The sequence below is a fragment of the Eulemur rufifrons genome, chromosome 2, assembly GCF_041146395.1.
Source record: "Eulemur rufifrons isolate Redbay chromosome 2, OSU_ERuf_1, whole genome shotgun sequence".
Taxonomy (NCBI): Eukaryota; Metazoa; Chordata; class Mammalia; order Primates; family Lemuridae; genus Eulemur; species Eulemur rufifrons.
Window position 1 is genome coordinate 113,209,038 of NC_090984.1, and position 18,948 is coordinate 113,227,985.

Consider the following 18,948-nt stretch of genomic DNA (forward strand, 5'->3'; position numbering starts at 1 on the left):
ATGAAGTGACGTGGGTTTACTGGAATTAGCACACAGCTAACCAAGGCCGGTGTCGACATAAAAATCCCAGGTTTTCAGACTCCTAGAACGGTGTTCTCCCAGACCACAGGCCAATGCCTTCCAAAATGTCACCAGCGTGTTTCAGTTCTTCAGGACTTGGGAAGAGCTTCGAAATAGGCGGGAATGTTAAACCACAGCACTTCTGAGTAGTTTACAGAAAACAATTCTCATATAACATTCAATTTATTTGTAGGTCCCTCTTTCTAACTGGTGCATCCGCTCTGATGACAGGAAACCTGGCCTGGTCACCCAGGGATCCTAAGTAACTTACGCAAAGCACGGCATACCGTAGCTCCTGCCACACGAGGATGGACAAAGAGCACCCCAGCTGAGCCGCCTATGGGAAGGGAGGGATGCTTTGCTTTTTGGAGGGTGGCACTTGGGAATGCACCTGGGGCTCTGAAACAGGTAATTAAACCACAAAGCAGTCCACGATCTCAAACAACTGACACCACCACAAGAGGTAAGCTCGAGAGATGACTGTGGCCACATCAGGACCAGCCATTTAATAAGATGAAGAGCAGGTACCACCCTCCGTTAAGATGTGGAGGAGGAAGAGGAATTCAGTAACTCCTCTGCATCATTTAGCCATGTGACTGGCACAGACAAGAAGAGAGGATGACAGGTGCTACTCAGGTGCTACGGATGCAGGCTTCCTCCGTCTCAGCTTACCTGTTCCTGCTCAGTTTGTGACCACGTGGGACCCCACCACGCCACCCAGGAGAAGCAGCAAAGCTGAAAAAAGAGGTCACCGACCCTCCCCATAATGCAATTCTCCAGGAGACAGGCCACGCCTGAAATCATGTCGCCTGAGCTGTAACTAAACACCCCTCACAGACACGCCTGTTGCATGGCTAACGGGTTCCTTCTGACACCAGTGCTGGGTATTCATTTCTCCCCGTCTATGACACTCTGCACACTCTTCAATTAAAGATTTGAGTTTTGTGCTAATAAAGCAGGAATCAAACAAAAAATCCCAAGCCCTTTTCCATTATTATTTCCACAATAACAGCTGACAAAGTCCTCAACACTTAAAACTCAGAACACAGCAGAAGGGATTTAGGGGGTACCAGTGGTTCCCAACCAGAGGTGATTTTGCACCCCAGGGTACATCCAACAATATCTGCAGACATTTTGAGCATCACAACTTGAGGGGTGCTACTGGCATCTGGTGGGTAGAGGTCAGGGATGTTTCTAAACATTCTACAATGCACAGGCAGCCCCTCACGACAAAGAATTCCCTGGCCCCAAAGTGTCAACAGTGCCGAGGTGGAAAAACCCTGTGGTAGACCTAAAACTCACAAGATTACGCTAAGAGTTTCAAGAGCAACAGGGTGTTGACCCAATTCAGGAAGATTCTACCAGCCATCCCTGCCTTCCCCTCATTTGTGGCAAATTTCAGGGTAACACAGAAACTATTTCGAAGCACTTCCTTAGCACCCAGCAAACCCAGTTAAATATTTTCATTGGCTGAGTTAGAGGCATGTTCTCCAGGTTGCCTTTAATGCAGTTACTGACTTGAGCACAGACCTGTTTGTCAATAACAGTGGAGGAAGCAGAGGTGAAAGGATACACGGTTGGCAGTAAGTGATCTCCAAAAAGTCCTCACACAGAGCCAATGGGAGACCTTCATTTGCTGCGACTTATAAGCGCAGAAATTGCCTTGCACTGAGAGTTTCAAAAATCTTAGCAACAAGGAGGAAACAGACATCCCACTTCTGCTATCCAACTGCCTCTGCCCTCATTTCTGGTTCACCTGAGTCTACTGACGCTCATACCCAAACACGTGAATGGAGACAGGGTGAATCACTGTAACTGACTCATGGGTAGGGGCACGTCTCCGAAATTGCTATTTGCGGAGAGCCTGGAGGTCTTGCGAAGAAAGAGGGAAGAGTAAAAAGAGAAAAGGCTATTTGTCTACGGGTTAAGGCTAAAGACCAACTGATGAAAGGGGTGAAACCAAGGAAAAAAACCATGAAATATGTTTCTGCTTGGCCTTCCAAGAGCAAATTGTTGGTTTATCCAAATGCTGCAATTGGAAAATCAGAACTATTAGCACACGAAAGGTCATTTGCTAAGCATCGCTTGCTGCTGTAAAATGCACCACCTGTGGAAATGCTAGCAGTCATCACCTGCCAGGGATTCTAGAACCAAGGCCACACTTGGCCACACTCTGCTCCAGGGATTCCTAAGAGCAGGGAGCCTGTCTTGTTTGCCCTAGATTCCTTGGTGCCTGGGCCTGGGCTGCACAGGGTTAGGGCTGAAAGAATAAATGGATGTTAGAATGTGAAATGAGGTCTGTCTAAAAGAAATGCTGTGTTTCTCTTTTTATTATTATTCCCTTGTGCCTAGATTTGTGTTTAGGTGTGTGATGAAATATCCATAACCTAAAATTGCCATTTTAACCATTTTTAAGTGTACAGTCAAGTGGCATTTAGTACATTCACACTGTTGTACAACTATCATCACTATTTCCAGAATGTCTTCATCATCCCAAACAGAAACTCAGTACCCATTAAACACTAATTCCCTGTTCCCACCTTCCCCTAGCCTTTGACAACCTCTAATTTACTTTCTGTCTTTACGTATTTGCCAATTCTAGGAACCTCATGTAAGTGGAGTCATGCAATATTTGTCCTTTTGTGTCTGGCTTCTTTCCTAATGCATAATGTTCAAGGTGCGTCTATGTTGCAGCACGTGCCAGAACTTCATTCCTTTTGCAGGCTGAATAATATTTCATCGTATGTGTAAACCACACTTTGTTTATTCATTGCCCGTACATGGACATTTGGGCTGTTTCCACCAGTGTTGCTTTTTAAACAGGGTGATTTATGTACTTCATAGAACACTGGTGAAGCAGGATGATGAATAGACTCAGAATCAATCTGTCACTATCTCCCTACGTGATCTTAAGACCTACACGAGTTTCTGTTTTCAGTAGTAAAATTGAGGAACTGGATCAGACCAGTGTTCTCCAAAATTTTCTTGGCCACCATCTAGAGTAAGAAACAGACTTTTCATTATGATTGAGTTGACACAAACATGCATACATAACTGAAACAAAAGTTTCACAAAATAATATTTATCCTCCTAAGTGCAATGCACTCTGGTATTTTCTATTCCACTCTATTATTTTTCATTTAAAAAAAAGAAGATGGTTGCAACCCCTACACTGATTTCACAACCCATTATTAAGCGGCAACCCACTCCTTGAAACACCCTTATTTTAGATCATTTTTTCCCAAACTGACGTTCCTTGGAGTATGTTGAATAAGTGTGCCACAATTAAAAAAAAAAAAAAAAAAGGTGTCTGCTTAATAAAATGCGGGAAACATATGAATTAGCTTACTACAAAGATGTTATAATGTTTCCCAAATTTATTGACTAAGAAAAATCTCATGTATGCTCAAAAGTAAAGTCCTAACATCTCTTGGAAACTGTTTACTGTAGTACCCATCTGGGGAATATTGAAGTGGATTATTTTAGGTTCTTTTCTGCTTCAATGTTCTATGGTGTAGGACAGTAATTCTCAACGTGGTTTTCCTGTTGCACTATACTAAGGGGCAAACACCCTGCATGGTAACTATGGCTCTACTGAGGCAGTGATTTTAAATACCATATCCAACTCTCTGGGGTCAGGAAAATGATATATATAGCTTTTTTTTTTTAAATAACAGACTTCATTTTTTAGACAAATTTTCGGTTCACAACCAAACTGAGCAGAAAGTACAGCGACTGCCATATCCTCTCCCCTGACACACACACTGCCCCCAACCACATCGTATATAATTTCTTCAAAACCCTCTAGTGATTCTGATACCCTACCCTGGCCCCTTAATGCTGATCTAAAGGCTGTGTTAAAATCAAATTTTCCAAACAAAAATCAACTCAAAATGGATTAAAAACTTCATTCAACGTAAAACCTGAAACCATAAGACTCCTAGAAGGAAACAAACGGGAAAAACTCCATGACAGTAGTCTTGGCAATGATTTTTTGAATATGACACCAAAAAGCAAAGGCAAAAAAAGCAAAAATAAGTGGAACTACATCAAACTAAAAAGTTTCTGCACGGCAAAAGGATTAATCTACAAAATAAAAAAGGCAACCTATAGAATGGAGAAAATATTTGCAAACCACATATCTGACAAGGGGTTACTATCCAAAATATAAAGGCATTCATACAACTCAATAGCAAACAAAGGACAATAACCCGATTAAAAAATGGACAAAGAACCTGAATACACATTTTTCCAAAGACAACACACAAATACCCAACAGGTGTATGAAAAGGTGTTCAACATCAGTAATCATCAAGGAAATGCAAATCAAAACAATAATGAGATACCACCTCCACATGTTAGAATGGCTCTTATCAAAAAGCCAAAAGATGGTTAAGCGTTGGTGAGGATGTGGAGAAAAGGAAACCCTTAGATACTGTAGGTGGAAATGTAAAATGGTACAGCATCCATTATGGAAAACAGCATGGGGATTCCTCATAAAATAAAAAAATACAACTACCACATGATCCAGGGTATACATCCAAAGGCAATAAAGTCACGATCTCAAGGAGACACTGTATCTACACTCCCATGTTTACTGCAGCATCATTCACAGTAGCCAAGATACGGAAACCACCGAAATGTGCACTGACAGAGGAATGCATGAAGAAAACGGGGCATATGTACACAATGGAATATTATTCATCCTTTAAAAGAAAGAAATCCTGCCATTTTTGACAACATGGATGAACCTGGAGGACATAATGCTAAGTGAAATAAGCCAGACACAGAAAGACAAATAGCACAGGATTTCACTTACACGTGTAATCTACAGAAGTCCAAACTCATAGAAACTGAGTGTAGAAGAGTGGTCGCCAGGTGTCAGGGTTGGGGGTAGGTGGAGGTTTGAGGGAAATGGGATGATGTTGGTCAAAGGGTACAAACTTGTAGTTATAAAATGAGTAGTTTCTGGAGACGTAATATATAGCATGGTGACTATGGTTAATAATACTATTAACTACGCTTAATTAGCTACTCCAGTCCTGAGTATTTAAGAGGAAAACACAAAACAAAACCCTAATTAATAGTAGAATTCACGGACAAGGAAGCTTTTTAATATTGTCAAGTTTGACTTTCTTTTTTTCTTATTAAACAGTCAGTATCAATAATCCCCAAAATCATAAAACTCAAATCACTAGTTTGAGAAAAATACTGTGTGATTTTTCCCCACCCCACATTCTATTGTGTCTGACACAGAAGTGATCCTTACACACACGCACACACAGCCATGATCCTGTCACCCTCCTCCGCATTCCCCTCGACTGTGCCTTCACCCACCTCCCACACCCATCTCTCTTACCCTCACTACGCTACAACATGTAAATGCCTTTTAAAAAGTGGTATGTCATTTCTCCTTTCCAAAGCTCACCTCTTCAACTGTTAGATTCTGGAGACTGTTTCCACAGAAGACAGTGACCACGAGGTGGCAAATTACCACAGGAAGAACTCCGGCTCTGGAGCAAGAGCAGGCTGGCTCAGATCCCAGCTCAGTCATTTGCAAGCTGGGTGACCTGCCATTTGCAAGCATGTGACTACTTCTCTTAGCTCCAGTTTTCTTACATGTGAAACAGTGATAAAATCTATCTCATCAGACTCTCAGAAGAATTAGGAGCCATTGCATATATGATGTGTGTTACACCAAGCCTGATACATACTAAGTGTTCAATACATGCTTGGTTTTCTGCCTCCCAAACAAAACCCAGAATGGTTTAGGGCCCAAAGCAGGACAAATGAAATAAATTTAAAATTCTTTACAATCCTATAGTGCTAAAGAGCTTACTTTCATAGTTCATTTCTTAGAAGTCTAGCATATCAGATGGAAATGGATTTTTGTTTTACTCTACATCAAAGAGTTGTATTGGAGAAATTCAGGTTGGTTTTCCCGTAACTTTGACTTTAACAACCCTGATGATGGAACATGCCACATCTAAGAGGTGAGGGTGGGAGGAGTGGTGTTAGAAAGAGGGAACTTCAAAGGGCTTTAATAAGAATAAAATTCCACTGGAGTTACCATATGTCCAACCCTTCCTTTCTCGAGAATGGCCCATTAAAGAGCCGGGAGGGAGAGATGCCCCAGCCAGGGAGGGGCAGGGGGCCTTAGGTGATAGGCCCTGGTATGTGGCCAGGACACCTCTGGGAATCCAGGGCCCTCCGCAGCACAGATTCATGAGTTCTGAACACAGATTTGCAAGTACAAAGAATCAAGATCTTCCTCTTTAGCAGGTAGGGAAGGATAACATTTGGGTGACTTTCTTCCTAAGGGATCAAAGCGTGGCAGAGAGATTTCCTGGGAGAGAAAAGCAAGATGGGGAGCAGGGAGGCTCTGGGCTTTGTTCTCCTCAAAGAAGAAAAGAATGTAAGGAAAAGGACTAATGAGTCACTGCCAAGAGATTTAAACACGGATTATGTATCTGGTAGAGAAAGAACACAATTGAGTGTTTGGGCCGGCCTGCAGTGAAAACTTTTCCCATTATGATTAGGGGAGGGAGAGCTCAGGCCTTACCTTTCATGTGCCTGCTCCGCAGGAACATACAGAAGAGCAGAGGGAGGCTTCTTTTCAAAGGAATAATGAATGAGACAAAGCTGGAGCAATTCCTGGCCTGCACCACCTAAAGCACATTTGCATTTTCTATGGCAGCTGCAAAATGTTTCCTCCTCTGACGCTATTTGGTGCCTTGGAGTCAACAGCCTGGGATTTATAACCTTCCACCCCAGGGCAGCCTCGTGGGTCTCTTAGGCTTCCAGAATGACCAGGTCCAAAGAGTCAGGCCTGGTGCATTCCCAGAGGTAGACCAGGGCCCTGGCAGATCAATGGGGAAGGAGATGGAAGGTCAAAAACAACAACATTGCAAAATTGCTAAATTATCTTTAGAGGGAAGGGACACAGAGCTGAGCTTCTCCGTCCCCCTCCAAACGTCCTGGACTTGTGACTGCAAAGGGGAGAAGGGTGGCCAATGACTCCTGCCATCCCTGAGCAACTAGAAGAAAATACACTGCACTACTCTTATTACCTGTGCTATGCTTTCTAAGAGGGATCACTGATAAATACCTTTTGAAGAACACCTAATATGCAAAGTTCTGTTCAAAGCACAGGGAGAGAGAGCTTAACAAAGGGTCCTGGTTTTCAAAGATCTTAAATCAAGTGGAAAGTACAGAACATAAAGTATAAAAATATACCTTTCAATGTAAAGGGTCAAATTGTTATGCAATGTATGCAAAAACAAGACTAGGCGATTAGCAAAGAGAGTCCAGTCTGGGTGACAGTGAAGAAGCAGAAATCAAATTCATCCATCTTCTGTGGGCCAGGCACACGGGCTAAGGATTTGATACCTCATTTTACTCAATTGAATCCCTTAAGCACTTCTTTGAGACAGGCACTCTTATGCTACAATGGGAATAACGAGAAACAGAAGCTCAGAGAGTTCAGGAGACTTGTCCAGGGTCATGCAGCTAGTGAGCGGCCCCGGTGAGGTTCTAACCTGGGTCCCTCTCTGAGACGCACTGAGGTTTGCTCTGGGCCTGGTGTGACGGTGGACGACCTGCGGGAGCTGGGAGAGAGCAAGGAGATCCTGCAGTCCCAGCCTGTGCCGGGGCAGGCGCGTGCTCTCAGGGCCTGCTCCTCCACGTGCCGGGGACACAGAAGGGGTCAAAGCGCCCACGGGCACTACAGCTAACGGGAGACAGGCCCAGGAGATGTGTCCTGTGTGACCCCTGGTCTACTAAGGGGCAGGAGTGCGGGGTGGGGGCGGGGAAGCCAGAGTCACGCTTTGGGAACGTGAGACTCTTAGATCTGTTTCATTTTCCTGCTTCCTCACTGTTCCCTCAGGTCGGCCTCTTCCACCTGAGGATAACACGGCGGCTGTGTTCCCCCTGCGGGACCAACCTGGGTCTCCTCCCCAGCAGGTGCAGGTGGAGAGATGCCTGGGCGGGAGGCCTGTGGGCCAGGTGGACCGTCCAAAGCCCGGGCAGAGCACCCGCGACTGCTGCGGAGTCTGCAAAGTGGGGAAATCTGTGTTTCTCGTTAAGTGGAAAAGAAAAGGAGGGTGGGGGGCAATTTCTAGCTAGATGAATCCTAAGGTAAGCACCTCTGCTCTCCTTATAGTCAAGAAAGTTCCTTTCATTCAGCAGCCCCACAGTGGCAGAGGGAAGAGCGACAGGGAGAGGAGGAGGAGGAAGAGGAGGAGAAAGGAGGAAAAAAGTGACTAAAACTTTGTTGGCTTTTTTCCCTCTGAATGTGTTTTTTCCCATTCACTTTTATTCTTGCCAAAGTGGACCGGGAGCGTGTGCTGGCGGGTGGAGGGCACTCGCAGACATGGGCTGGAATAAGCGGAGCACAAACAGACCTTGACCAAAAGTTTCCATTTAAAAGTAAACACCCAGGGAACATGTCTCAACTCGGACTGCTGTGATTAAGCAACTGAACCTAAAAAGATAAGCATTAAAAATCTGTGTCTATATGGCTTACGGATTTTTTTTTCCTCCTGATGACTTAAAAATCAGCAAAAGTTAACCATGAATGTGGAATTTCTGACACTTTCCACACTCTGCGCCTTTCACATATACAGCAAAATCTCAGAGATGGTTTGACAAATAATCCAACATGGACTTTACATAAGAAAAACAAAAGGTTAAGAATGTGATCAGAGACTCTGGCCAAAAACACGGGATTTTACACAACAGGGACATCAGTTTGGCTCTTCCACGGAGATTTATGAAAAGGGTGGGTGTTATTCTCATTAATTCCATGGATAAACAATAGGGGGAGGGCTGGAGGATTTGATGGACAGCTTTTGGAAATGATCTTCTGCTTGGCAAAACACTGCCGTGATAATTTTATTCACACGGAAGGAAATGCAAAGAAGTGTCACTAAAACAAGGGAGGTAATTGCAGGGCATGAATCAAAACGCTGGATGACACAGAAGGAAGAGTAACTAAATTAGTCCCATCAGGGTCTTCAAATCTGGACTTAATTTCAAAAGAAGGGCCTGACCTCTCATTTCTGAGTAACAAAGCCATGCATATATTTTCCCTAATATTTTGTTTCCTCCTTATACCGTGGCCTTGGAGAACTACAAACACCATGCTACGGAGGGATATTCCATCGCTTGACTGTCGTGCAGCTCAACAGCCTTAGAAACACAACATCTTAAGAGCTGGAAGGATACCTTCCAGCAATAGCTCAATCCTCTGGGGACGCCCCTGGCAGCTGGTTGTCCAGCTCTGACCAGCATCCCCAGGTTCAGCCTCCACCGCCTGCATCTGTCCATCCACTCATTCAACCAAGCACTTACCCAGCTTCTGTTATACGTCTGGCATCGTTCTAGAACTGTCTTCTAAAATCAAGCCCAAATCTTTCTTTCTATAACTTCTACCCATTGAATCCAAATCCCTCCTGGCTGATGGTGAGGATGGCCGGCCTTCTGAAGGTCTTCTCCACGTTACACATTCCCAGTTCTTCAAGATTTACACACGGATCCCCTTGCCAGCCTGATCACTTTCATTCTTGTCTCAGGGTGCCCCTGCCATCTGCACAAAAACTTCCAAGAGAGGACTGATCCACAAAGTGGGAATTGCTGGTCATCACATCACTTGCTCAAATACTTACCTTTCATGAATATTACTTACAACACAGTACCCTTTTGACCAACTTAATTCACTGCTGACATACTTAGAGTAAACTAATTCTTCCCCCATTCTATCGTCTTCAAATCTTTTATGAGTGATGGGTTCCACTGTCCAATCTAATTATATGACACCTCTACTTCTTAATCTGCCTCCTTCGTTAATCTATAGAATCCAGAAATACTTAGTGTAAACAGAAGCTGGAGAGAGGGGAGGCTTAGGTGAGGCAGTGGTAGTTTTTTATTTTCTACTGTGATGAAAAATTTGCCATTTTTACACTGCTGCAAGACAAAGAAAACAATGCCTGTTGTTTCATATTGTACATCATTGATCTCATGCATTTTTGACAGTTCTTTCATATTTCTAACACAAAGATCAATTTCTCCCCCTCCGGGAAGGTGAGGAGTTTGACAAATATGCAGAATGCAGGGGAGCCCCACTTTGCAGCCATTTCCCCCCTCTAAAGATGCCTAAGGTGCTGTGATCAGGAATCGGCCAGGTCCTCAGCTGGATACCCAGAGAAGCAAATAAACACTAAGCAAACCTGCAAAGACTCCAGACCCCCGCTGGGTCCATCAACACTCCAACTTTCTTCTCATGTGGTATTAGAAACACAGAACCTCTTTGGTATCCATCATCTCAGGAGTTAGATCAACAGAAATTTATCTGTAGCAGATTTAAAGAGCTCCTACCACTTCAATTAGAATACACACCGGGAATTGAGGGCAGGCACCCCGAGAGGTCAGATGATGAAAACCTAACTCTGAGTCGTTCTCCCAGCCAGTGAGTTTTACTCAGTACCTGAGTAAAACAGATATAATCAGCCTGGCTGCGTAAACATTCGACTTTCAAAGTGAGTGTGAAAACAGAATGAAATTGGATGACTGGGCATAATATTCATGAGCTTCGCCTGGTACAAAATGCTCAAAGATAACAGGGACTGTTTTCCATTTAAATAAAACAACATAGGATTGAATGGGAATTAAATGTACAAGGAACAGCATACTGAAGGCAAAATGCTAGGATCAAAAATATTCTATGAGACCAACTCAGAAAATATAATGGAAGTCAATAGATAATATGATTTGATATGAAAATAAAATTATAGCCAACTAATGGATTTCTAAAGCTCATACTGTAAATGAGCACTGTATTTTTTAGAGTGTGCCCCTACAATTTAAGCCTTTCTATTAACTGACCCCTCCAATTTTTGAACAAAATAAAATTTATATTTAGAAATGTTATTAGAAACCCTTGTTATTCAACCCCGTATCTATTTTACCACATTGATTTAGCACACTCTTCTACGTATTTAACACAATGAAGCTTCATATTGATTTTGTTAAAATTACTCTAAGCAAAAAGTTGCTGTTTAAACATAATCTTACAAAATACTTACTACCTCACCCTCATTAAACTTATATAAATAAGTGAACTGAATATGAGTGGCATTTAAAAATGGTTCCCATCAAATATTTGTTGCTTGCAAGTAAATATAAGTGTAATAATGAGGCAACTAATTTAAACCCTTGCATTCTTTCTTTGTGGTTGACTGAATTAGAACTTGCGATGACACAACAATCTAACAATTAAACTCCTTCAATGCAAGTCAAAACTGATTTTACGGCGGCTTTGCAGCTCTTCTGCCAACTATTAAATGTACAACACTTTGAATAACTAGAATGAAAGATGTCTTATAACTTAAAAAATTACTGGATCCCATCCAAGAAATGAATAAGCTATGCCTCACTGTGTGCAAATTCAGCATATTGAGTGGAGGAATTAACACCGTTATGTTAACAAGCTTAACATTTTAAGGATTTTAAAAGCTAATCTTCTGATGTCTAAAAGGATGAGTTCTCCAAACACCTCGGTACCTCCACCACCTCCTCCCAAGGCAATTCTCCCATCTGCCATGACAGCCTCAGTTTATTTACCTGGTAGAGAGGAACTGATGATTTTGCTAATTTGAAGATCCAGTGACCCACTCTGTACAATTCCTCTATCCTTAGCAGTATTACTCTATTCAGGCATTTAAGAAATTATAAAGACAAAGCACATGAGTAAGGCAGCAGGCAGAATAAAATAAAACTTGCTGCGTCAGCACTAAAATCAGCCAATTTCATTAAGAACCTCAATATCTGAAAGACCAAAACCTTTGGAAAGGCCATTAATGTATCTTTTTGTGGCTCATTAAATGCTCGGAAGAAGCAAAGAGAAACAGACAGCTAAATGGTAAGTTTAAATGTCTGGAGTTTATTTTAAAGAAAAAAAAAAAAAGATGACAGCAAAAGAAACTTTTTGAAATGTTTTGACTCTGCAAACATTAGTCATCCAAAAGATAAATTTTTAGGCCTAGATTGTCCAATGAAAGTCTTGTGGATTTTTCTAACTTTGTACATGTTAAGCTATAATACTTTACACAAAATATAAAATGTGATGTCATTATTTTTAGAGTGGATTTTTAAAATATAAATGGAAGGCTCATTGGGGAACAAAAGACCCCCTCAAATCTGAGTTCCTATCCATCTTGAGCCCACTCACGGCTGACCCATCACGGAGACCAGAGGTACGTAGGATGCTGGGATTTCTTTGGATTTACCAAGGAAACACAAAACCAAACTGATCATCCAGGACACCCTCTATAAACCATACTGTTTGATTAATTGCAAACCTGTTCCCCACCCATGGTGAGAGAGGATTAAAATGTTTTTCCGAAAACTGATTTTGGATTTGTGCCTATAGCAGAGAAGATATTACATAAGGTCCATATATATACACACACACATCACTTTTTAAAAACAGTCTGTTGTCATAAACACTGTTATTGGGGTACCTACTATTTATAGGACATTAATGTAGTATTGTGAAGTTCAAATGCCTGCACCATAAAGTACCAAAATCACAAAAGTGGAGGTCACTCATTGGGGAAATGTCTTTTCATTTAACCATCAGACATTGAGAACAGATAGAAAGTGGGAATTTCCTAGAAAATTGGTAGGAGTGTAGACTGCAACAGAGTGTGAAATCATAAGACAGTTTGGCAGTATCTATCAGAAGCATTAAAAATATGCATATTCTTTAATGAAAACTGCCATGTCTAGGAAGGAGGGGCATATGGAACATAACCATTAGCACAGCTAATTGGACTTTTCTGAAGGGCTGTGGGGGACAAAAATGACAAACATACCCTCCCTCCTTCCTCTTTCCAGATCTCGATTCTGAAGGCCGCATGCCAAAGCCTCCCTGGCAAAGGTTTAGGTTCCATAAGCAAGCTTGTTTGGCTTGGTCTGCCGGAGTTCCCTGAGCTCAGCCATGGGTACCCTACAAAGCACAGTAGAGTGCCATTTCACAAAAATAAAGTTCCAAAAAGTATGGTGTCCAAATTACAGTGATACCCCCTCCTGTGGCTCGGCAGATCCTACAGAGAAGAGCTAGAAGCAAGAGCTCCTGACAGTCAGCTCTTCAAACGGATTGTAACAATGACAGAGACTCTATGGGAGGTCAGGCAATTCTCAGTGATGCGGTGACTTTAGTTTTCATTCCACCAAAAACAATTTGGATATTTAAAATTGATAAACTAACCAGGTTTGTGTTTTGGGGACTGCTTTTTTAATAAACAGAAAAGTTACAAAGATGGCCCAGAGAGTTCCCACACACCCCTCACTCCGTTCCCCCTAATGTCAACACCTTACATTAGTATGGGACACTTGTCACAACTACGGAACCAACACCGGCACTTAACTATTAAATGAACTGCACAGTTTATTCATATCTCACAAGTTTTCCCCTAATATCCTTTTTCTGTTCCAAGATCCCATCCACAATATCACATGACGTGTTTAGTCATCATGTCTCCTTAGATTCCTCCTCTGGTCTGTAACAGATGCTCAGACTGCCCTTGTCTTTGATAACCTTGACAGCTTTGAGGACTGCTGAGCAGGTATTTTACAGAATGTCTTCCCTGGAGGGAAAAACCATTGTTTGATGATTTTCCAGTCACTAGATTGTGGTTATAGGTTTTGGAGAGGAAAACGCCACAGTGGTGAAGTGCCAAGTCCATGACTTCATATGAAAGGTACCTGTTATCAACGTCACATCACTGAGGACCTTAGCTTTCATCACCTGGGGGGTAGTACTTACCATGTGTTTCCACTATAAGCTTCCTTCTCCACCTCTTTCCACATGCTACTCTTTGGAAGTAAGCCATTATGTGTAGTCGCTCAGGGAGTGGGCAGTTCTGCTCCACCTCCTTGGGTGGAGAAATATTCACAAAAATTATTTGGAATTCTCTGTATGGGAAATTTGTCTCATCTCTCATTTATTTATTTATGTATTCAACCACTTATTTCTATCAGTATGCACTCATAGGCATTTATTTTACATTTTGGGTTATAATCCAACACTATGTTATTTATTTTGTGGCTCAAATTGTCCCAGCTTTGGCTAATGGGAGGAATTTCAGGTTGGCTCCTGTGTTCCCTCTGACACACACCCAATATTTTGTTTTTTAAATATTTCCTTACTTTCTGCTTCTTCATATTTTTTGTCAGCAAAATGCTTCTCTTAAGAAAAGGGCTGCTATGGTTGAGTTGGGTCTCTCTAAAATTCTTATGTTGCAGTCCTAGCCCCCAGTACATCAGAATGTGACCTTATTTGGGACTAGGGTCACTGGAGACGTAATTAATTAAGATGAGGTCATTATGGCAGAAGGTGAGCCTCTAAGCCAATATGACTAGTGTGTCCTTATAAAAAAGGGAAATTTGGACACAGACACCACACAGAGAGAATGCCGTGTGAAGACGATGACAGAGATTAAGGTGAGCCAAAGCATTCCGGCAAAATGCCAGCAAAGCACCAGCGGCTAGGGGACAGGGGTGGAACAGATGTTCCCTCACAGCCTTCAGAAAGAAGCAACCCTGCCAACACCCTGATCTTAGACTTCCAGTTTCCAGAACTGCGGGACAATAAATTTCTGCTGTTTAAGTGAGGTACTTTGTTCTGGATGCCCTAGCAAATGAATAGAAGGGCTAATGTCACTGAGCTTTTGCATTGCAATTAAAAACAACTCACAAATTCAGTATCAAGGGGAAAAAAAAAAAAAAAAAAAAAAAAAGCAAGTGTGGAGGAACATCTCAACAAACATCCAAAAGGGCATACTGGAAAACAGAGGCATAAGTCTTGATATCACAATATTTAGCATTATATTTGGACGTGCACAAGGTTTGGGCAGTGTTTTCAAATGCCTCATTTTTCCTGCAGTTTCCAGCCACCTGCAGCTCAGTTCAGAGCGCTCCTTGCCAAGCACACCTGCAAGTACTAGCAATAACCGCCCATCTAGCATAATCACCATCTTCTTCAGCATGCTAAGTACCAGCTCCCTGAAAGCCAAGCGCTTCCCAGGTGCCCCTGACAGCAATCCCGCAAGGGGCTAACAGGTAATTCCCGGCATCACAGCGGACCCAGCCAGATCATGTCAATTCAGCATTTTTTGGTCCCTGTTTAATGACTCGCTTTGCTCCACTTCCGTCTTCCCTAAGTCACGTCAACAAGTGGCCCGATGGCTCAGAACTGAGCCAAACACCACACACTTGTAAGCCACAGAAATACTGTACAATCATCCAGTATCTCGTGGCTTCAGTACAATTTCACACACTAGAGGATCCCTAACATGCTAAGCTTTTAGATGAATGGATGGCAGTCCCCAGGGAAGAGAAAGTGACTTGTTCTCATGGCGCTAAGGCATGGAAGAGGCAGGCTAGACTTTCACCTCTCATCTCACTCCACATCCTATGACCTTTATGGAGGTGAAATCTAAGCACCCACAGGAGTAGATGCAGAAACTTTCTTCCCCCTCGGTCAACTGGGAGAAAAGGAACTGGAGGTGACAGAACGGGATCTAAAGCATTCATTTGGAAATTATTGTCATTGTAAAATCTCTAGTTTGTCTGCATTTTTATGCCTATATTAAAAATGAAATGAAGTCATTAAGCTAAGGCCAGCTCAAAATGCCTCTCTGAGTATGCATTCCTGTTGCAACTCCCAGAGCTCTACTATAATCCTTCAAATTATTAAATAATTACTGTGTTTCCCTGGGGGTCACATTTGGCAACAAAATACTGTTCTAAATGAACCAGTGAATAATATTATACTTATGTTCTTAGCTTCCTGGAAGCAAAGAGAGACAAAATATTTCTGAGGTACAAACCGAAGAGGCAAGAAAAGGGTATTCTGTGAAGTTTGGAGGGTGGGGGGAGTGAAATGACAAAGGAACATGAGACGCTGGGAAATATTTTAATAATTAGTGTCATGTCCTTCCCCACTAGCCTTGCACATCAGCAATTCTCCACTGCAATCCTAGTTCTCTTCCATTTCAGGAGTGGCTACAACCACAAGGAGAAAACCAAGCATATGGCTCTGTCCTTCTGGACATTTCTACAGTGCTGGCTGGGCTGCTTTGGAAAATCCCATTTTATCTCCTACAGCTATATGACCTCAAGTTGTCATTTCAAATAAAGTATGCTTCCACTGATTTTTATGAACACAGACAAAAGCTGCTACAACCTTTTTCCCCCCCAAACCTTTCAAACCAACTGTAGTTGCTATGTAGGGTTATTTGTTTCTAAGGCAACAGCGTATATCTAAGTACTAATGGCCTGTCCTTTTGCCAGGCAACAAACAGCCTTGTGATGCAACTGCACCTGTCTCAGCTACGCGTTACTATGGAGACGCTCCAGTTGCCATGGCTACCATCACGCTAATCGCCTAGCAAAGGCAGACATACAGCAGTCTTCTCAGAGAGCCCAGCTGTTCCTCCCTGTCTCTTGCTGAAGACTGATTGTCTAGGGCCTGTGATGGAATGCTTCTCAACTGAGATGCACAAGAACTTCATTAATGCTATTTCAGAGGATCACTTTGTGCTCCCTCCTGCAGAACAAATAGAGACTAGGAAAAGAATCTGCAAAGAAGTGGACTGTAAAACTACTGAAATCTATGACATCATGCCATTCCTAATTAACATCAACGGTAGTCCAATGTCTCTTAACTGGGTGCTTACAATGGAAACATTTCTATACATTTTTAAAAACATTTTTTTGGTAGGGCTGAAGGATGCATTTCAAACCCAAGCACTGTGTATTGATAAAATCTATTTTAAAATTTGGTTCTGTATTACACGACTCTTTTTTGGAACTTAACATTAATATGATTTTTTAAAAAGTGACAGGCTACTGACCCTCCCCTCCAAATTATATATTTGCAAAAATAGTACCCATGATCTTACTGTCTCCAAACAAATGGGCATGTGAGGGGGGGAAAAAAGCCTCCATTGTTGTCTGCTGTTCTTCTTGAAGAAGCAAACACCAAGTAACCACAACAAAATGATCACTCGGGAGCACCGTCTACATGGAGACGAGGAATGACAACAACGGAGTGAGCCTCCCGCGAACATCTGGAGAGACGGCCAGACGAGGGGAAGACGGAATCGCTTGCTTCACTCATTCCTGTACTTTTATCCCAACAAAACGTGCCACGTTCAGATGTGAAAGCTGTAAACTTCTCTTTGTAAATGTTTCTACCCAGGAAGATGTTATTTCACCTACCATGAAGCGTTCTGGAAACATTCCTCTGAAGCAGCAGAAGCGGTAAGGTTTGCAGGAAATACCACAATGGATAAGCCTCCTAATAATGCTTAATGTCTTTCTCATTTACCTGCAGTTATTTTTAAAATCTCACACAGCCTACTAAATTAATTTCAGTGCCTGTCTCTGCCAAAATACTGCAATTTCAGTAGACCCAAAAAAAAAGTCTGAATTGCTTACCTTTGATATGCCTGAGGAGAGATGGGAGGTGTATTGGACGCGTGTGGGTGTGGGTGATAAGGTGTCTTTTTCAAAGCCTGAATTAGATTTTGTCTATACTCTGGGTCTATGCACCACAACGACCCTTTCCCAATACTCTGCAAAAAAAAAAAAAAAAAAAAAAAATTAAAATACAAAAGTATTAATACAGAAGTATTAAGTAGTTTGCAGTAAGTAGATATACAGCTATGCATAGTTATTTATTTTTAAAAGTTTCTTGTTTATTTGTTGACTGTTTGCCAGCCTTCAATATTGTACTCTGACAACAGAATACCAACAAATTCACTTCAGTCTTACTCATATTAAGTTTGGAAGACAAAATGAACATGTTATCACCACATTATGCTGATACAATAATATAATTTTCATATCCTAACTACCAAAAGAATGAGAATCCTTTATTGTTTTGCAGTGTCAACTCTGAAGAACTATGTAAGTTCTTCTAAAAATGAGCTGTAACTTTGTCAGATTCCAAATATTGAAAGAAAAAGAGGGCTAAGACACCCTCTAAACACCATTTCTCTCCAAAAATTAGAGAGTTATGGTTTAAAACCATATTATATCGGTACCATTTCACAAAAACGTACAAATAATCCACTTGTTTTTTTCAACTTACTCAGAAAAGAACGACATTTACACTCGGAATGGAATTCCTTAATCACTTTCTCCAAGACACAAAAGAATAGATAGCAAAAGCCAGAATCCAATATTTATTTTTTTAGATTCCTCAGTTTCCAGCAATCTGCCCCAACTCTTAAGAGTTGAATCTTTAGAAGTCAAACTTTAAAATGCAAATTTTCTAAAACTGTTCCACAGAGAGAGGGAGACTTCCTCTGAGGCCCACTTTCAGTTGGAGGCGCTTGGTCTCTGGACAGCATATTTTAAAAAATATAAGTTCTTCCTCAGAGGCCCCCCTGGAACTGGAGCAGACAGCTGGGCAGTCCCGGCTCTGGCTGCACGCTTTCAAGTGACCAAATGTACCCAAACTGTTTGATAAGATCATTTGTAAATATTTACTGATTTGGAGAGAAAAGAAGTTAAATTACATAAACCCCTGCCCACCCCATGCTTCCAGCCAACAGCCTGCCTCAGTCTCAGAACTATTGTTCTACAGGAAGACCGGTGCTGTCCTCCAGCATTTTAGAAAGCAAACAAAAAAATTGTTTAACTAATGGGGGATGGGAGGAGTGTTCTAGGAAAATCCCATTGAAGGAGCACTAAAAATAAGTTACTCCTAAAATCTTTAAAGAAGTTTTTAAGAATCTGTATTTCAGGCATCAGTTCACCAAATACTTTCCTTACAAGACATTTATTCACAGAGCTCATTAAAATACGTTACTATCAACA

The 18,948-nt window shown here is 41.9% G+C and overlaps 1 protein-coding gene across 4 annotated transcripts in view; it reads right to left on the reverse strand.

Annotated features, from left to right (window-relative positions):
- FOXN3 (forkhead box N3) overlaps positions 1–18,948 on the reverse strand; it is a 356,934-nt gene that overhangs the window by 141,458 nt on the left and 196,528 nt on the right. For all 4 annotated transcript variants that reach the window (XM_069465210.1, XM_069465209.1, XM_069465211.1 and 1 more), the window contains one exon: positions 17,563–17,699. In XM_069465210.1, the coding sequence (XP_069321311.1) occupies positions 17,563–17,699 (137 nt within the window). The remainder of the gene's footprint in view (positions 1–17,562; positions 17,700–18,948) is intronic.